The sequence below is a fragment of the Chiloscyllium plagiosum genome, chromosome 9 (genome assembly GCF_004010195.1).
Source record: "Chiloscyllium plagiosum isolate BGI_BamShark_2017 chromosome 9, ASM401019v2, whole genome shotgun sequence".
Classification (NCBI taxonomy): domain Eukaryota; kingdom Metazoa; phylum Chordata; class Chondrichthyes; order Orectolobiformes; family Hemiscylliidae; genus Chiloscyllium; species Chiloscyllium plagiosum.
The window spans coordinates 69,667,579-69,684,573 of record NC_057718.1 but is presented as its reverse complement, the minus strand read 5'-3'; the positions used below and the strand labels follow the sequence as shown (position 1 = coordinate 69,684,573).

Below are 16,995 nucleotides of genomic sequence, written 5' to 3'. Positions count from 1 at the left end.
ATGAACAGTGGAATCTTGAGGTTCTTGTCCATATATCCTTGAAGGCAATAGCACTGGTTAATAGGATAGTTAAGAAAGCATATGGGACACTTGCCTTCATCAGTCGTGACATAGGTTATAAGAGCCGGGAGGTTATGTTGGAGCTGTGAGAAAAAACTGATTAGGCCGCAGCTGGAATACTATGTACAGTTCTAGTCACCACAGTGTAGGTGTGGTATGATTGCATTGGAGGGATTGCAGAGGAGATTCACCAGGCCTTTGTCTGGACTGGAACTCTTTCGTTATGAAAAGAGCTTGGATAAGATTGAGTCATTTTGTTAAGAGTAGAGGGACTGAGGGGGTCCTGATTGAGGAGTGGAAGATTGAAGGGGACATGGATATATAGTTAGGAAGCAACTGTTAATAACATGAGGAATAATTTTAAGGTGGTAGGTAGCAAGTTTGGGGGGGTTTGGGGTGGGATTTAGAAAAGCATTTTTACCCAGAGAGTGGTGGTAATCTGGATTGCACTGATTGGGAGGTTAGTAGAAGCAGGGGACCTCTCGATCATTTTAAAAAAGTGTGTGGATAAGCACGCAAAATGTCATAACATGCAATGTTATAGGTCTAGTGCGAGAAAGTGAGATTAGTGTAGATATGTCTGTATAGCCTTGTTGGACTGTAGTGGTTGAGGTGGAGATGATAAGAAAAAGCAGTTCATTTGATCAGCAATCTATTCACCACCTTAAGCATTCAATCTACCCATTAACTGAAACGTTCAATCTGTCCACCTGTAATGGCAGGTGTGTGCACTATGTGAAAGATGCATTGCATCTATGCACCAAGGCTTCAATTGCACTTTCCAAAAGTGCAGTTTCCACCACCTAGAATGGTACCACTAACTTTGTCATACATCTCTACTTGTGAGTTCACATCCAAGCTATGTGCCATTCTGACTTGGATCTATATTGCTGATTGTTTGTTCCCTGGTCTAATGTCTGGAGTTTCTGCTGTAACAGCATTTGGTAGTGACTACACTATGGTTCAAAAACTCAACTCAACACTATGTCAAGATCTCTTAGGGATGGGCAACAAATACTGACTTTGGTAGATACCACCATTACCCATAAAAGAAATGTTATCAATTTGGCTTCCAATTTCGACTCCTTCCTTACCTTCACCTGGCCATTCTGTGACTCTTCCTTCCTTTAGCTTCAATATAATTCCTATAAATAATGACAATCACCAAATCAAATGACTCCCTTAGCTAATCACAACTTAGTTTCATTGTACCTGCTTCATCTTAAAAACACCATTGCATTTTCCATGTTTTTCCATTATTGTCTGGAACAGGGTGTCTCTAAGAACCTGCAGACTCCTTAACCAATGTATGCAATATTAATTTCCTCAGGTACCTTAGCCTATATCAGGAAATGACTACTCAGCATGAGTCTGCAGTCAATGAAACAACTTTATTTGAAGACAGCAAAGGTTAAAAGTTCAATTTTGCACTTCTAGCAACTCTATTCCTATTCTTTAGAAATTTCAAATATTTCCCAGATACTCCTAAGTTTGCTGGTCTGATGAATTGTTCAGTGTGTTCCTTTCTTCACTGGTTAACTCTGTTTCTTTGTCTCTGGCCTGAGGGTGAGCTACTATATCCCAACATGTCTCTAGGTAGGTTGGGGAGTTAACTCTGTCTACCTTAGTGTCATCCACAAATTTACTAACACATCCTTATACGCCCACATCCAGATCATTTATAAAAATGACAACAGCAGTGGCCCCAAAACAGATCCTTGCAGCACGCCACTGGTAACTGAGCTCCAGGATGATTATTTTCATCAACCGTCACCCTCTGTCTTCTCTCAGTTGACCAATTTCTGATCGAATCACCTTCAATCCCAAAACTCGGTGTTTTGTGCAACAGCCTACTGTGTGGAACCTTAACAAATGCTTTACTGAAGTCCACGTACACCACATCAACCACTTTATCTTCATCCATCTGTTTTGTCACCTTCTCAAAGAACTCCATAATGTTAGTTAGACACGACCTACTCTTCACAAAACCGTGTTGACTAGCCCTAATTAAATTATTCCTTTCCAGATGATTATAAATCCTATCTCTTACAACCTTTTCCAACATCTTACCCACAATAGAAATAAGGCTCACTTCTGATATGTCTTTCTTTTTCCTCCAACCCTGGCAACATCCTTGTAAATCTTTTCTGAGCCCTTTCAAGTTTCACAACATCCTTCCGATAGGAAAGAGACCAGAATTGCACACAATATTCTAACAATGGCCTAACCAATGTTCGGTTCAGCCACAACATGACATCGCAACTCCTGTACTCCATACTCCGACCAATAAAGGAAAGGGTACCAAACATCGCCTTCACTATCCTACCTACTTGCGACTCTATTTTCAAGGACTTGTGAACTTGCACTCCGAGGTCTCTTTGTTCAGCAATACTCCCTAGGACCTTCCCATTAAGTGTATAAGATTTGCTTTCTCAAAATGCAGCACCTCGCATTTACCTAAATTAAACTCCATCTGCCACTCCTCAGCCCGTTGGCTCATCTGATCAAGATCCCATTGTAATTCGATGTAACCTTCTTCGCTCTCCACTACGCCTCCAATTTTGGTGTCATCTGCAAACTTACCAACTATACCACTTAAGCTTATATCCAAGTCATTTCCATCAGGATTTTATATTTCTATGAGATCCCCCTTCACTCTTGTAAATTCCAGCGAGTACAAGCCAAGTCATTCCAATCTTTCATCATATATCAGTCCTGACTTCCTGGGAATCAGTCTGGTGATCCTTCACTGGATTCCCTCAATAATCAGAATGTCCTTCCTCAGAATAGGAGAACAAAACTGCACACAATACTCAGGGTGTGGTCTTACCAAGGTCCTGTATAATTGCAGTAAGACATCCTTACTTGGACACTCAAATCCTCTCACTATGAATGCCATTAGCTTACTTCATTGCCTCATGCCAACCTTCAGCGACTGTTCCACCATGACACCTAGGTCTTGTTGCACCTCACCTTTTCCTAAATTGCCACCATTCAGATAATAATCTGGCTTCCTGTTTTTGTGTCCAAGTGGATAACCTCACATTTTTCCACATTGTACTGCATTTGCCAAGTATTTACTTACTCAGCCAGTTTGTCCAAGTGACCCTGCAGCCTCTTAGTATCGTCCTCACAGTATATACCGCCACCCAGCTCAGTGTCGTGTGCAAATTTGGAGATATGGCATTCAATTCTTTCATCCAAATCGTTAATACATATTGTGAACAGCTGGGCTCTCAGCACTGAACCCCACTTGTCACTGCCTGCCGCTCTGAAAATGACCCATTTATTCCAACTCTCTGCTTCTTGTCTGCCAACCAGCTCTTGAGCTATGTCAATACATTACCTCCGATACCATGAGCTTTAATTTTTTTCACTAATCTCTTGTGTGGGAATTTGTCAAAAGCCTTTTTAAAGTCCAGATACACAACATCTACTGATTTTACCTTTGTCCATGCTACTGGTCACATCCTCAAATTCCAAAAGATTTGTCAAACATGATTTCTCTTTAGCGAATGTATACTGACTAGGATTGATTCTGTCACTGCTTTCCAAATGATCATTTATTACACTCTTATTAATTGACTCCAGCATTTTCCTCACCATCGATGTCAGGCTGACTAGCCTATAATTCCCCATTTTTTTCTCTCTCCCTTTTTTAAAAAAGTGGGGTTACATTAGCTACCCTCCAGTCCATTGGAATTCTTCCAGAGTCTACATAATGCTGGAAAATGATCACCAATGTGTCTGTTATTTCTAGGGCCAGAGTACTTATTCCTTAAGTACTCTGGGGTGCAGAGCATCAGGCCGTGGAGACCTAACAGATTTTATTCCCATCAATTTCCCCAATACCTTTTCCTGACTAATAAATTTGTGGGTGGCACGGTGGCACAGTGGTTAGCACTGCTGCCTCACAGCGCCAGAGACCCGGGTTCAATTCCCGCCTCAGGCGACTGACTGTGTGGAGTTTGCACGTTCTCCCCGTGTCTGCGTGGGTTTCCTCCGGGTGCTCCGGTTTCCTCCCACAGTCCAAAGATGTGCAGGGTCAGGTGAATTGGCCATACTAAATTGCCCATAGTGTTAGGTAAGGGGTAAATGTAGGGGTATGGGTGGGTTTCGCTTCGGCGGGTCGGTGTGGACTTGTTGGGCCGAAGGGCCTGTTTCCACACTGTAATCTAATCTAATCTAATCTAATCTAATCTAAAGATGTCCTTCATTTCCTCTATCATGCTTGACCTTTTGTGCCCTAGCATTTCCTGTAGGTTATTTGTGCCTTTCTTAGTGAAGATAGATCCAAAGTATTTGTTCAACTGGTTTGCCAACTTTCTGTCCATTATGAATTCACTTGATCCCAACAGCAAGGGACCAACATTTGGCTTCACCAGTCTTTTTCTCATCACATACCAATGGGAATGTTTCCAGTCAGTTTTTACTTTCTGCAAGCTTACCTTCATAATCATTTTTCCCTTTTGAATTAAACCCTTTGTCCTCCGCTGCTGAATTTTAAATTTCTCCCAGCACGCCGGTTTACTGCTTTTTCTGGCCAATTTTTATGTCTCCTCTTTGGCTTTAGCCCTATCCCTTTTTACCTTGTTCACCATCGTTGAGCTACCTTCCCTGTTTTACTCTGACACCAGATAGGGATGTACAATTATTGAAGTTTATCCACGTGATCCTTAAATGTCTGCCATTGCCTATTCACCATCGACCTTTTAAGTATCCTTGGCCAGCTTATCCTAGCCAATGCATGTCTCATACCATAAAAGTTATCTTTCTTTAAGTTCAGGATCATATGGAATGGCAGAGCAGCATTGAAGGGTTGAATGGCCCCTCCTAGTTTCTGTGACACACAAATCATGGAGTACAATCCAATTTATTGAGTCATATACTTCAGTCAAGTCAGTGAATGTAATGAAAAGTTCCTCGTGAAAAATGGGAGACCTAGACAGAAGAGATTTTGGCTACAGATAAGGTTTATTCCTAGGAAGTAGAAAAACATGCCAAACAAATCCAAAAATCTCTGAAAGAAGAAAAAAAAGATTAAGCTAGAGAAGGTGTTAAGGGAGGATACAACTGGGAGCTAGTTGATTATAGATTATTCACTGGAAAAGTGAAAAAGCAAAGAAGAGAATCCAGAACATTGTATGAAAATGGGCTAATGTGAAAGGAAATTCTTAAGTTTTCTGTGGCCGTATAAATAGTAACAGGGTGAGAAAGTGGGGCTAAGTTGGGATGAAAAGAGAATTTACACCTGGAGACAGTGAGTATGGCTGAGATATGAAATGAATACTTGGCATCCATCTTTCCAAAGGAATATGATGCTGCTTGGGTCACTGGGACAAAGAGGTAATTCAGACATCTGAAGAATTTTAAATTGTTAAGGAGGCAGCATGGGGCAGCTTTTCTGCTCTTAGTATTGAGACAGTAGCAGAACCGAATGTATTTCACCCATGGACATGGAGGGAAGAGATTGTAGAAATTGTGGAGGCATTGGCCATAATTCTCCAATCTTCCTTAAACTCAAGGTATGCTAAAGGACTGGAGAATTGTAAATGGTACATTGTTTAAATCAGACATTTGCAAAGATAAGTCCGTTGGTTTAACCTTGTTAGTGGGGAAACATCTAAAAATGATAATTGGGAAGAAAATCATAGTCACTTGAACGAATGCAGATTAATCAAGGACAACCAGCATTGATTTATTAAAGGCAAGTTGTTTTAACTAAGTTGCTGGAACCTATTGCTGAGGCAGCAAATGTTTGACTAAGGTAATGCTGATGATGGTATACTTGGCCTTCCAAGTGGTGAATGACAACTTGTTGAGCAGAGTTACAGCTTATGGAAGGTGAGGGACAGTGAAACATAAAATATAGAATTGACTGAGTTATCTGAAGCACAAAATACTGATATGGATTTTGTTTGAATCAGAAGAAGGTTTGTAGTGGAAGTTCCCATTAGTTGTTGGGGCTTTGATCTTCCTGTTGTAAATTAATAAGATAGACTTTGGTGTACAGGGCACAATTTCAGAATTTGATGAAACTTTGATGTGAACTGTGAAGGGGTTAGTGTAGAACTTGGTGGAATGAGCCAACAAGTGAAATTGAATGCACAGAGGTGTGACGTTACTCATTGCAGTAAGAAGGATATGGAGAGAGAATATGAAAGACGGGTCATCATTTTAAAGGAATGTAGAGGCAGAGGATCCTGGGGGTGTACATGCACAAATTATGGAAATTGGCAGAATAGGGTGCCAAAGTGCTCAGTAAAGCATACAGCATTCTTAACTTTATCAATAGGAGAATATAGTACAACAGCAAAGAATAAAACAAAGGTTAACAGCAATAGTTGGAGAAACTCAGGTTGAGCAGCATCTGCAGAAAGAAAGCAAATTTAGAGAGGTGGGAACATTATATTATTGATAAAGGAGACCATCACTGGAGTAATGAGGGAGAATGTCTTCAAATGAAGCTGTCTGGGTAAAGCTAGGAAAAAAAAATGGACAATTACTTTGCTTGGATTGTACTGAAGGTCTCCCAACAGACAGAAGGAGATAAAGGAGCAGATATGGAGGCAAATCAGAGGTGTGAGTGAAATACGGTTATAGTAGGGAATTTCAACTTTGCTAACATTGACACATGATGCGATCCTAGTTAGTGGGTGAACATTTTGAGGATAGTAACCATAATTCTGTAAGTTTCAAAGTCATTATGCAAAGGGATAAGGATAGTGCTGAATTTGTGTTTAAATTAGGAAAGACTGATTACAGTATCATTAGACAAAAACTGGCAAACAGACTGGGAGCAGTTACATGCAGGTAAATCTACATTTGAAAGTGGGAGTCTTTTAAAAGTAGTTCAGTGAGAATTTAGGGCCAGTGTGTTAATAAGGAGGTATTAGGTGTTTTAGTGGGCTTAAAGAGGCATAAATCTCCAGTGCCCAATGAGATGTATCCCAGGCTGCTGTGGAAAGCAGGAGAGAAGATTGCTGATGCTCCCTGACAAAATATTTAATACTTTGCTGGTCACAGGTAACTGGAGGGTAACTAATGTGGTTCCTTTGTTAAAGAAGGGCAGCAGGGAGATGCCAGGTAAGTACACTGCAGTTAGTCTGATGTCAATGGGAGAGAAATTATTTGAAAGAAATTCTGAAGAATAGGATTAATCGGTACTGATCTGGGATTAGCGCAGAATCGTTGGAAGGAGATCTTGTCTGACTAATTTAAATTTGTTTTTGAAAATGTAACTAAATATATTTGATGATTTGGTTTATATGGACTTCAGTAAGGTCTTTGACACGATCCCATGTGGAAGGCTGGTGCAAAAGATAAGAGCCCACAGAATCCAAGACTAATTGACAAACTGGATCCAAAATTGGCTTACAAATAGAAGGCAAAGAGTGATAATGGAGGGGTTGTTTTTGTGATTGGAAGCTTGTTAATAATGGTGCGCTTGTTAATAATAATAACAGAGATCGGTGTTGGAGCCTTTGCTGTTTGTTATGTACATTAACAACTTAGATGCAAATGTGTAAGTTATAATTAGTAAGCTTGCAAATGACACCAAATTGATGGTGGTGTTGATCATGAGGACGATGGTCTCAGGCTAATCAAGCAGAGCAATGGCAGATGGAATTTGATCCTGACAAGTGTGAGGTGATGCATTTTGGGAGGGCTAATAAGGGTATATACAATCAATGATAAGTCCCTCGGGAGTACTGAGGAACAAAGGGACCTTGCTGTACAAGTCCAAAGATCCCTGAAGGTATCAGCTTAGGTAAACAGACTGGTGGAGGTGGCATAAGACAATAGACAATAGGTGCAGGAGTAGGCCATTCTGCCCTTCGAGCCTGCACCACCATTCAATATGATCATAGCTGATCATCCTCAATCAGTCTCCTGTTCCTGCCTTATCTCCATAATCCTTGATTCCACAATCCTTGAGAGCTCTATCCAACTCTTTCTTAAATGAATCCAGAGACTGGGCCTCCACTGCCCTCTGGGGCAGAGCATTCCACACAGCCACCACTCACTGGCTGAAGAAGTTTCTCCTCATCTCTGTCCTAAATGGTGCCTTCATCAGAGTGGCACACAATATAGGAGAAAAGTCTTATTGCAACTTTGTAGAACATTGATTAGGCCACAGCTGGAATGCTATATGCATTTCTTTTCACCACACTACTGGAAGGATGTGATTGCAATGGAGAGGGTGCAGAGGAGGTTACATTTCAGGCAAAATCCTGATGAAAGTCTAAGGGTAGGCTGGGTTGTTTTTCCTGGAGCAGAGGATGCTGAGGGGGGATCTGATTAAAGTATACAAAGTTATGCAAGGTATAGATCGGGTAGATCGTAAGAACCTTTTCATTATGGCTGATGTGTCTAAGAGCAGAGGACATAAATTTTTAAGATGAAGAGTTTTTTTCCCCCAGAAGATTATAGAAATATGGAACTCGCTGCCTGACAGTGTGGTGGAGTCAGGTACTCCCACATCATTTAAAAAGCATTTGGACAAAAACTTAAAATGCCAGGATGTAGAGATGCCAGTGTTGGAGTGGGATGGACAAAGTCAGAAGTCACACGACACCAGGTTGTAGTCCAATAGGCTTATTTGAAATCGCAAGCTTTCGGAGCGTTGCTCCATTGTCAAGTGAAGTCGCACTTTCTCTGAAGATGGAACAGCTTCCAAAAGCTTGAGATTTCAACTAAACATGTTGGACTGGTATCATGTGACTTCTGACTCAAAATTCTAGGGCACTGTAGGCTATAAGTACACTTTAGTGGGATAAGTATTGTTTGATGTTTGTTGATTTGGCATAGACATAGTGGACTTGTTTCTCTGCTGTATGACTAACTTCGAATAGTTGAAACTTCAAATGTAGTGAACATCTATTGAGGCCCTGTTTAGGCTTCAGGTAGTTGTCCGATAACTGTTCCTCTGTCAGCTGACTCAGCTACCTTATTAACCTTCTACCTAGACTACTGAATTTTAAACTTGTAAAATGGGAAAAGGTATGACAGATTTACCAGTTTTATTTCCACACTGTTCTGAAAGCACTAAAATATATGCTGACTCGGGCTGTCTGTCACTCCGGATGTGATCTCTCCTTCCTGAATGTTCAAAGCTTACTAATCGTGCATGTTAAACAAACTCTCCAAATCCTGTCAAGCTAGGATCTGGGTTTATAAAGGGTCTGTGGGAGGTGTAATTAGGTTTGGTGTTGTAGTAGGTTTGGTGTCAGTTTAATAGTTACCCAGTAGTTAGACTAGGTTTTAAGAGGCAAATGTTTCCTCAGTAACATTTTACTTAACAGCAGTGGAATGGTTGGAATTCTCTCATTTGAATGCACACTTTGAAGAGGGTCCAGACTCGAGGGAATTACTGATTAAAATCTTCAATTTCCTGTGGAATTCCCGTGGAGTCTGCTGCATTGGGAATTCCACAGAGTCCTGATGCGCAACTCTCATCTGTGCTACAGAAATCATTCTCAGGCAACTGGAAAATCTAGACCAATTATATGAGGGACTTGAGAAAACCCAGATGGTTGTTCTTTGTCCTTCAGATTCCTGAGCAGTTCCTCCCCAAGCCTGAATAATGACATATTGGGCAACACTGAACATCCTCTATTCTAACCCTTTCAGATCCTAGAATCCACATAAAATATTCTCCATCACTGCAGGACTTGGAAAATGGACTCTAGTAGAAGCCTATGGTGTACCTTTATTTACCATGAGGACTTGAGGTGCTATTGTTGTGCATGTAATCTTGATGGGTTGTATTAAGATTTCAGTGACGTAGACTGATCTTGTTGCAGCTTTGTATTGCCTTAATAATTGGTAAGTTTCCTGTTGTCCCAGTGAGAGCTTATTGGATCACACTTTGGCTGGCACCTAATCCCTTCCCACCAGACCTGCCTGCCTTGGGTCACCCTACCAGAAGGCAAGAACTCCTAAGGGCATCATTCGGGATCATTGGTGCATACAAGCCATTCTCCATCATGGACTGACTATCTTTATGCATTGGATAAGAAATGCATTCCTTTTTTTCCTGGGAAAAAAAATCAAGATATATTCATGAGGTTTTGTAAGCAGATAGCTTGCAAACATTGCCAAATGCTTTAGGTGGGAATAGCCTTCTCCCCATGCAACAGCTTAACTTCGAACTCTCCATAAAAAATGACATAGCTAAGCTGCTAGAATTAGTAAAGGAAAACATCTTGTGTTTGTATAACTCTTGGCAATTTTTCAGAATCTTGAAGGCACTTTAAAATAATTTATTACACGTGTAGCCAACTGGACATTGGATGTACAAAAGTCCACACTCTGACAAATTGTAATACTTGAAAGATCTCTGTTCTTTGTGAACAGAAAACATAGCACATCTCATTTAACATATGTTCCAGTTCCATGCTTAAATATGTCTGTTCATATGTGTGCATGCAACTTGTATCAGTTCAAACCATCAAAACTGAGAAGAGCCCAACAAAATGCATGTTTACAAAGTATATCAAGATATTTTGTAAGTATCAGAATAATTGAATTCTTTACTGTTGCATGTTGCATTAATGTCACATTGCCATGCTATTAGTACATGAGGGCAGGTCTAGACTTTGTGCATGACTAGCACACTGCAAGCATTCAGGGTGGCGATCATATTTTCTCCCCTGTTTGTAAATAATTTAAATTAATGTATAGAATTAATTAAAATTTGATACACAGACAGGATCTGATCAGAAGGATGTGGACCTGGATCCTGGATTTTTTGAAAAAGCATCTGTCAACGTTGGGAGTAAAGCAAGTTGACTTTATTTTTAAAAGTGTTGAGTTATTTTAGGATAAAGTGGATTGTCACAGCTGCTGTGGTAGAATTTGTCACAGTTGTCAAAATGTGAGCAGGGTTTTTGAATCCAGTTATTGAATGTGCATTGGCCTAAAGTATCCTCAGTAAGATGGAAGCTCCTAATAAAGACTCCTCTTCAATTTTGTGGTAAAGAACAGAACTTCCTGATGGAAAGTCAAAGTGAATCATAACCTTCCCCTTCCAAAGATGCTGCTAGACCTGCTGAGTATTCATGTTCTGATTTTTAAAAATATCTGATTTCAATCATCTGCAGTATTTTGCTTTAGGATTCTCAAATAGTTGGACAATTATTCAGAATCATTCATGTCAAGTTATGCATTGTACTCTGTAAAAACTGACAAAGTATTAATGTTCTTTCATTGCAGTTATTTCCAACTGGAAGCTGAAGAATGTAAAGGTTCTACCTCATGAAAAAGGACTGCAAGTCCTCTGGGAGCAACAGGAAAATGTGTCCAAGAGACCTGTGGCTCACTATACTATTGGCTATGGTAAAACTCTGGAAAACCTCAAATTCATCAAGGCAGAGGAAAACAAACGGTCTTTTTTATTACAGGATGTAGGTAAGTGGGTCACTGGCAATTTGCGATGTGAAATAGAGATACCACAAAAAAAATACAGCGCAGGACCGAGCTCTTCAGCCCTCAAAAACTATGTCACCACATTTTACCCTTCCATGCTAAAACTGTCTTCATTGACAGTCATACAGATGCACAGCATAGAAACATGGTCCAAATTGTTCATGCTGACCAGATATCCTAACTTAATCTAGTCCCATTTTCCAGCACTTGGCCCATATCCCTCCAACCCATTCTTATTCATATACCTATCCAGATGCCTTTTAAATGTTGTAATTGTACCAGCCTCCACTACTTCCTCTGGCAGCTCATTCCAAACATGCACCACACTTTGAAAAAGTTGCCTTTTAGGTCTCTTTTAAATTTTACCCCTCTCACCCTAAACCTTTCCCACGGAAAATACTTTGTCTATTTATCCTATCAATGCCCCTCATAATTTTATAAACCTCTATACGTTCACCCCTCAGCCTCCAACGCTTCAGGGAAAACAGCCACAGCCTCTCCCTGTGGCTCAAATGCTCCAACCCTAGCAACATCCTTATAAATCTTTTCTGAACCCTTTCATGTTTCACAATATCCTTCTGATATAAAGGAGACCAGAAATGTACGCAATATTCCAAACATGGCCAAACCAATGTCCTGTACAGCTACAACATGGCCTCCCAACTCCTATACTCAATGCTCTGACCAATAAATGAATGCATACTAAATGCGTTCACTATCCTACCTACCTGTAATCCACTTTCAAGGAACTGTGAACCTGCACTCCAAGGCCTCTTTGTTCAACAACACTCCCTAGGACCTGACCATTCAGTGTATAGGTCCTGCTCTGATTTGTTTTTCCAAAATGCAGCACCTCACGTTTATCTAAATTAAACTCTGTCAGCCACTCCTGAGCCCATTGACCCATCTGTTCAAGATCCTATTGTACTCTGAAGTAACCTTCTTCACTGTCCACTACACTTCCACTTTTGACTAGATTAGATTCCCTACAGTGTGGAAACAGGCCCTTCAGCCCAACCAGTCCACACCAACCCTCCGAAGAACAACCCACCCAGACTCAGTTTCCCCCTCCCCCAACCAATGTACCTAACACAATGAGCAATTTAGCATGGCCAATTCATCTGACCTGCACATCTTTGGACTGTGGGAGGAAACCCACGCAGACAGAGGAGAATGTGCAAACTCCACACAGACAGTCGCCCGAGGCTGGAATCGATCCTGGGACCCTGGTGCTGTGAGGTAGCAGTGCTAACCACTGAGCCATCGTGCCGTCCCATCTGCATGTCATCTGCAAACTTATTAATTATAATTCCTGTGTTTATATCCAAATCATGAATATAAATGACGAAACGCAGTGGACCCAGGACCGATACTTGTGTCACAACTGGTCACAGGTCTCCATTCTGAGAAGTAACTCACCACCACTACCCTCTGTCTTCTATCTTCGAGCCAGTTCTCTGTCCAAATGGCTAGTTCTCCCTGTATTCCATAAGATCTAACTTTCATATGGGGAACCTTATCAAACGCCTTACTGAAGTGCATGTAGTACACTTTCACCACTCTGCCCTCATCACTCCACTTTGTTACTACTTCAAAAAACTCACTCAAGTTTGTGAGACATGATTTCCATGAACAAAGCCATGTTGACTATCCCTAATCAGTTCTTGCCTTTCCAAATACATGTACATCCTGTCCCTCAGGATTCCCTCCAACATCTTGCCCACCATCGACGTCAGGCTCACTAGTCTATAGTTCCCAGTCTTGCCCTTACCACCCTTCTTAAAAAGTGGCACCATGTTAGTCAACCTCCAGTCTTCCAGCACCTTAACTGTGACTATCGATGATACAAATATCTCCGCAAGGGGCCCAGCAATCACTGCCCTAGCTTCCCACAGAGTTCTAGGGTACACCTGATCAGGTCCTGGAGATTTATCCACTTTTATGTGTTTTAAGATGTCCTCCACGGTAATATAGACATTTTTCAAGATGTCACAATCTATTTCCCTACATTCTATATCTTCCATCAATAGTCCTGAGCCATGCTTCTGTAATTGCTATAATATTCCCAGTCCCATGTTCTGAACAATGCTCTGAATTCATCTGCCTTGTCTTTTAGGCCTCTTTCACTGAAATAAATGCAGTTTAATTTACCAGTCCTACCTTGTTCTCACCTTTGTTGCTGCCTGCCATGACAGTTTGATCACTACACCCACTTCTCCGCTCTTCCCCCCCCCCCCCCCCCCCAACCACCATCACTACCACCACCTTAGCAGTTTAAAATCCTCCTGAGCAGCATCACTACCACCACCTTAGCAGTTTAAAATCCTCCTGAGCAGCTCTGGCAAACCTCCCTGCCAGTATATTAGTCCCCTTCCAATTCAGGTGTAATCCATCCTTCTTTTGCAAGTTACTTCTACCCCAGAAGAGATTCCAGTGACCAAAAATGTGAACGCTTGTCCCATGCACCAGCTCCTCAGCCACACATTCATCTGCTCTATTCTCCTATTCCTACCCTTATTAACTTGGCACACTGGGAGTAATCAAGATATTATTACCCTCGAAGATCTCCTTTTTAAATTCCTGCCTAACTTTCTATATTCTCCTTTCAGAATCTCATCCTTTTCCCTTCCTGTGTTGTTAGTTCCAATGTGTACCATGACCTCCTGCCAGTCCCACTCCCCTTTGAGAAGGCTCCTGCACTACCTGCCTACCCCTCTTACCTTTCCTGGAGTTAACCCATCTACCTGACTGTATCTGTAGCTTTTCTCCCTTTCTATACCTGCCATCAATCACACCCTCTCTCTCTTGTAAATTTCTCATTGCCTCTCGCTGCCGCTGCAACTGATCCATTTGATATGAAAGGATTCACAATCAAAGACACTTCCATAATCATCAGTAACATGGAAACACTCCCTAAACTCCCACATCTGACAAGAAGAGCACATCACTCTACCAAGGCCATCTTAGGCCCTTCACAATCCACAGACCCCAAAAATAGCACTGTTTTATTGCTCTAAGAAAATCAGTGCTCCAGGCTAACTTATAGTTTATATTTTAAAATGTAGTCAAGAAACAGATCTCAATAAAACATATATAGTCAGGAAAGAACCCACTCTACTCATTACTGTAGACTTTCAGCAAGTTTACATGTAACAACTATGCACTTATCTGTTCCTATGCTGTGATGTCTCCTCCAAGGTCAGCTGTGAATTTCGCTGTTTGTTTCCCAGACGTACTCCGCTGTTCAGAGATGCATGAACTCAAACAGCAAAGGAGTAACTTTGCAGATTCACTGTTGTCAGTTATCAGTGTGGATTTCTTTCTTCTCTTTCCCTCACTGACCATGTGTGCACTGCCTTTTGTCTGTCTTCCTCTTTTTAAAAGCGCCTTTGTTTTGATTTTTTTCCCCCCAATGTTGAAAAACCATGCAACAGCATATAAAGCATTAATTGCTGCTTCTGGAATTCAAAGAAATCACTCCAACGCCCAAAATATCTCAAAAAAGGAACAGCTCCACCATTCATGTGTTCGTCCAGATGCTTCTTGAATGCTACTATTGTATCTGCTTCTCTCTGGCAATACCTTCCAGGCAGTCAGCACCCTTTATGTGAAAACCTTGCCTTGCACATGTCTTTAAACTTATCCCACCCCTGCACCTTGAACCTAATGATTGCCCCCTCCACCCTGGGAAAAAGCCTAATACATTTCCCTCTATCCATGCCATTCGCAAATGTATATACTTCTATCAGGTTGCCCCAACCTCTTGCTTTCCAGTGAAAAAAAAAGTCTATCCAACTTTTCTTCAGTGCTAAAATCCCCTCTACCAGGCACCACCCTGTTTAAACCTTTTCTGAATCCTCTCCAAAGCAGCCAAATCCTTCTGGTACTATGGCGACCCGACCTGTATGCAATATTCCAAGAGTGGCCTAACTAAAGTTCCATAAAGCTGCAGCATAACTTATCTATCCTTGTACTCAAGGCTTTTTCCAATGAAGTCAAGCATGCCATAAGCCTTTTTTAATATCTTGCCTACCTGTGTTGCCAGCTGCAGTGATCTATGGACCTGTACATAGATCCTTCTGCTTATCAATACTCCTAAGCGTTCTGCTGTTCACTGTATAATTTCCACCTGTACTTGACCTTCCAGATGCTGCCTGACCTGCTGTGCTGTTCCAGCAATAAAGTTTCAGCTTCCAAAATGCACCCCATTTGTCCCGATTAGATTAAACTCCATCTGCTATTTTCAGCCCATGCCTCCAATTGATCTATAGCCTGCTGTATCCTCTGACAATCCTCCTCACTATCTGCAACTCGACCAATTTTTTGTATCATACACAAAGTTACTAATTAGACCAGCTATGTTTTCCTTCAAATCATTTATGTAGAGCACGAACAGCAGAGTCCCAGCACTATCCCTTTGGACCACCACTAGTCATGGCACACCATTCTGAAAAGCATTCTTCTACCACTACCGTCTGTCTCTTCGGACTAAACCAGTTCTGTATTCAACTTGCCAGCTCACCCTAATACCATGTGACTTCACTTTTTTTAATCGGTCTGCCATGAGGGACCTTGTCAAAGGCTTTACTGAAGTCCATGTAGACAACATCAACTGCTTTTCCCTCATCAATCATCTTCGCCACCCCCTCAAAAACTCAAAACGTTAGTGAGGCATGATCTCCCCCACACAAAACCATGCTGGTTATTGCTAATAAGTCCATGTACTTCTAAATGTGTATGATCTTGTCCCTGAGAATTTTTTTCCAATAATTTCCCTCCCACCGATGTGAGACTTGCAGGCCTGTAATTTTCAGAATTATCCCTGCTACCCTTCTTAAACAATGGGACAATGTTGGCAATTCTCCAGTCTTCTGGGTCCACACCTCTGGCCAAGGTGGACACAAAGATATCTGTCAACACTCCAGCAATTTGTTCTCCAGCCTCCCTCAATGTTCTGGGATAGATCCCATCAGGACCAGGGGACATGTCTACCTTAATACTATTTAAGACAGACAGCATCTTTTCCTTTTTAATAAAGTTAAAACTCACACAGCACTAGATTATAGTCCCAACAGATTTATTTGGAAATATTAGCATTCAGAGTGCTACTCCTTTTTAATCGCAACTTTGCTTAGGAATTCAACACTCCCTTCCCTGAGATCATCCTCCAGCAATTCCTTCTCTTCGGTGAAAACCAACACAAAGTATTCATTTAGAACCCCCCAAACTCCCCACTTCTTCTGGTTCCACACATAGATTATCTTCTTTGTTCTTGAGTGGGCCAACCCTTTACCTAGGTACCCTCTTGTTTTTTTTATATATATTTTTAAAAGCTTGGGATTCTCCTTAATCCTGTTTGCTAACAACTTTCCATGACCCCTTTTCACCCTTCAAATTCCTTAAGTTATTTCCCACTTTCCTTATGTACTTCAAAGGCTTTGTCAGTTCCCATCTTCTTGGACCTTATATATGCTTCCTTTTTTATTTCTGACCAAGTCATAATAT

At 41.2% G+C, this 16,995-nt stretch overlaps 1 protein-coding gene across 1 annotated transcript in view; it reads left to right on the top strand.

Moving 5' to 3' along the window:
- The window catches only part of fndc1 (fibronectin type III domain containing 1), a 355,166-nt gene that overhangs the window by 66,640 nt on the left and 271,531 nt on the right, over positions 1-16,995 (top strand). Inside the window, exon 2 of the mRNA XM_043696167.1 lies at positions 11,278-11,472. Coding sequence (XP_043552102.1) covers positions 11,278-11,472 — 195 coding nt within the window. The remainder of the gene's footprint in view (positions 1-11,277; positions 11,473-16,995) is intronic.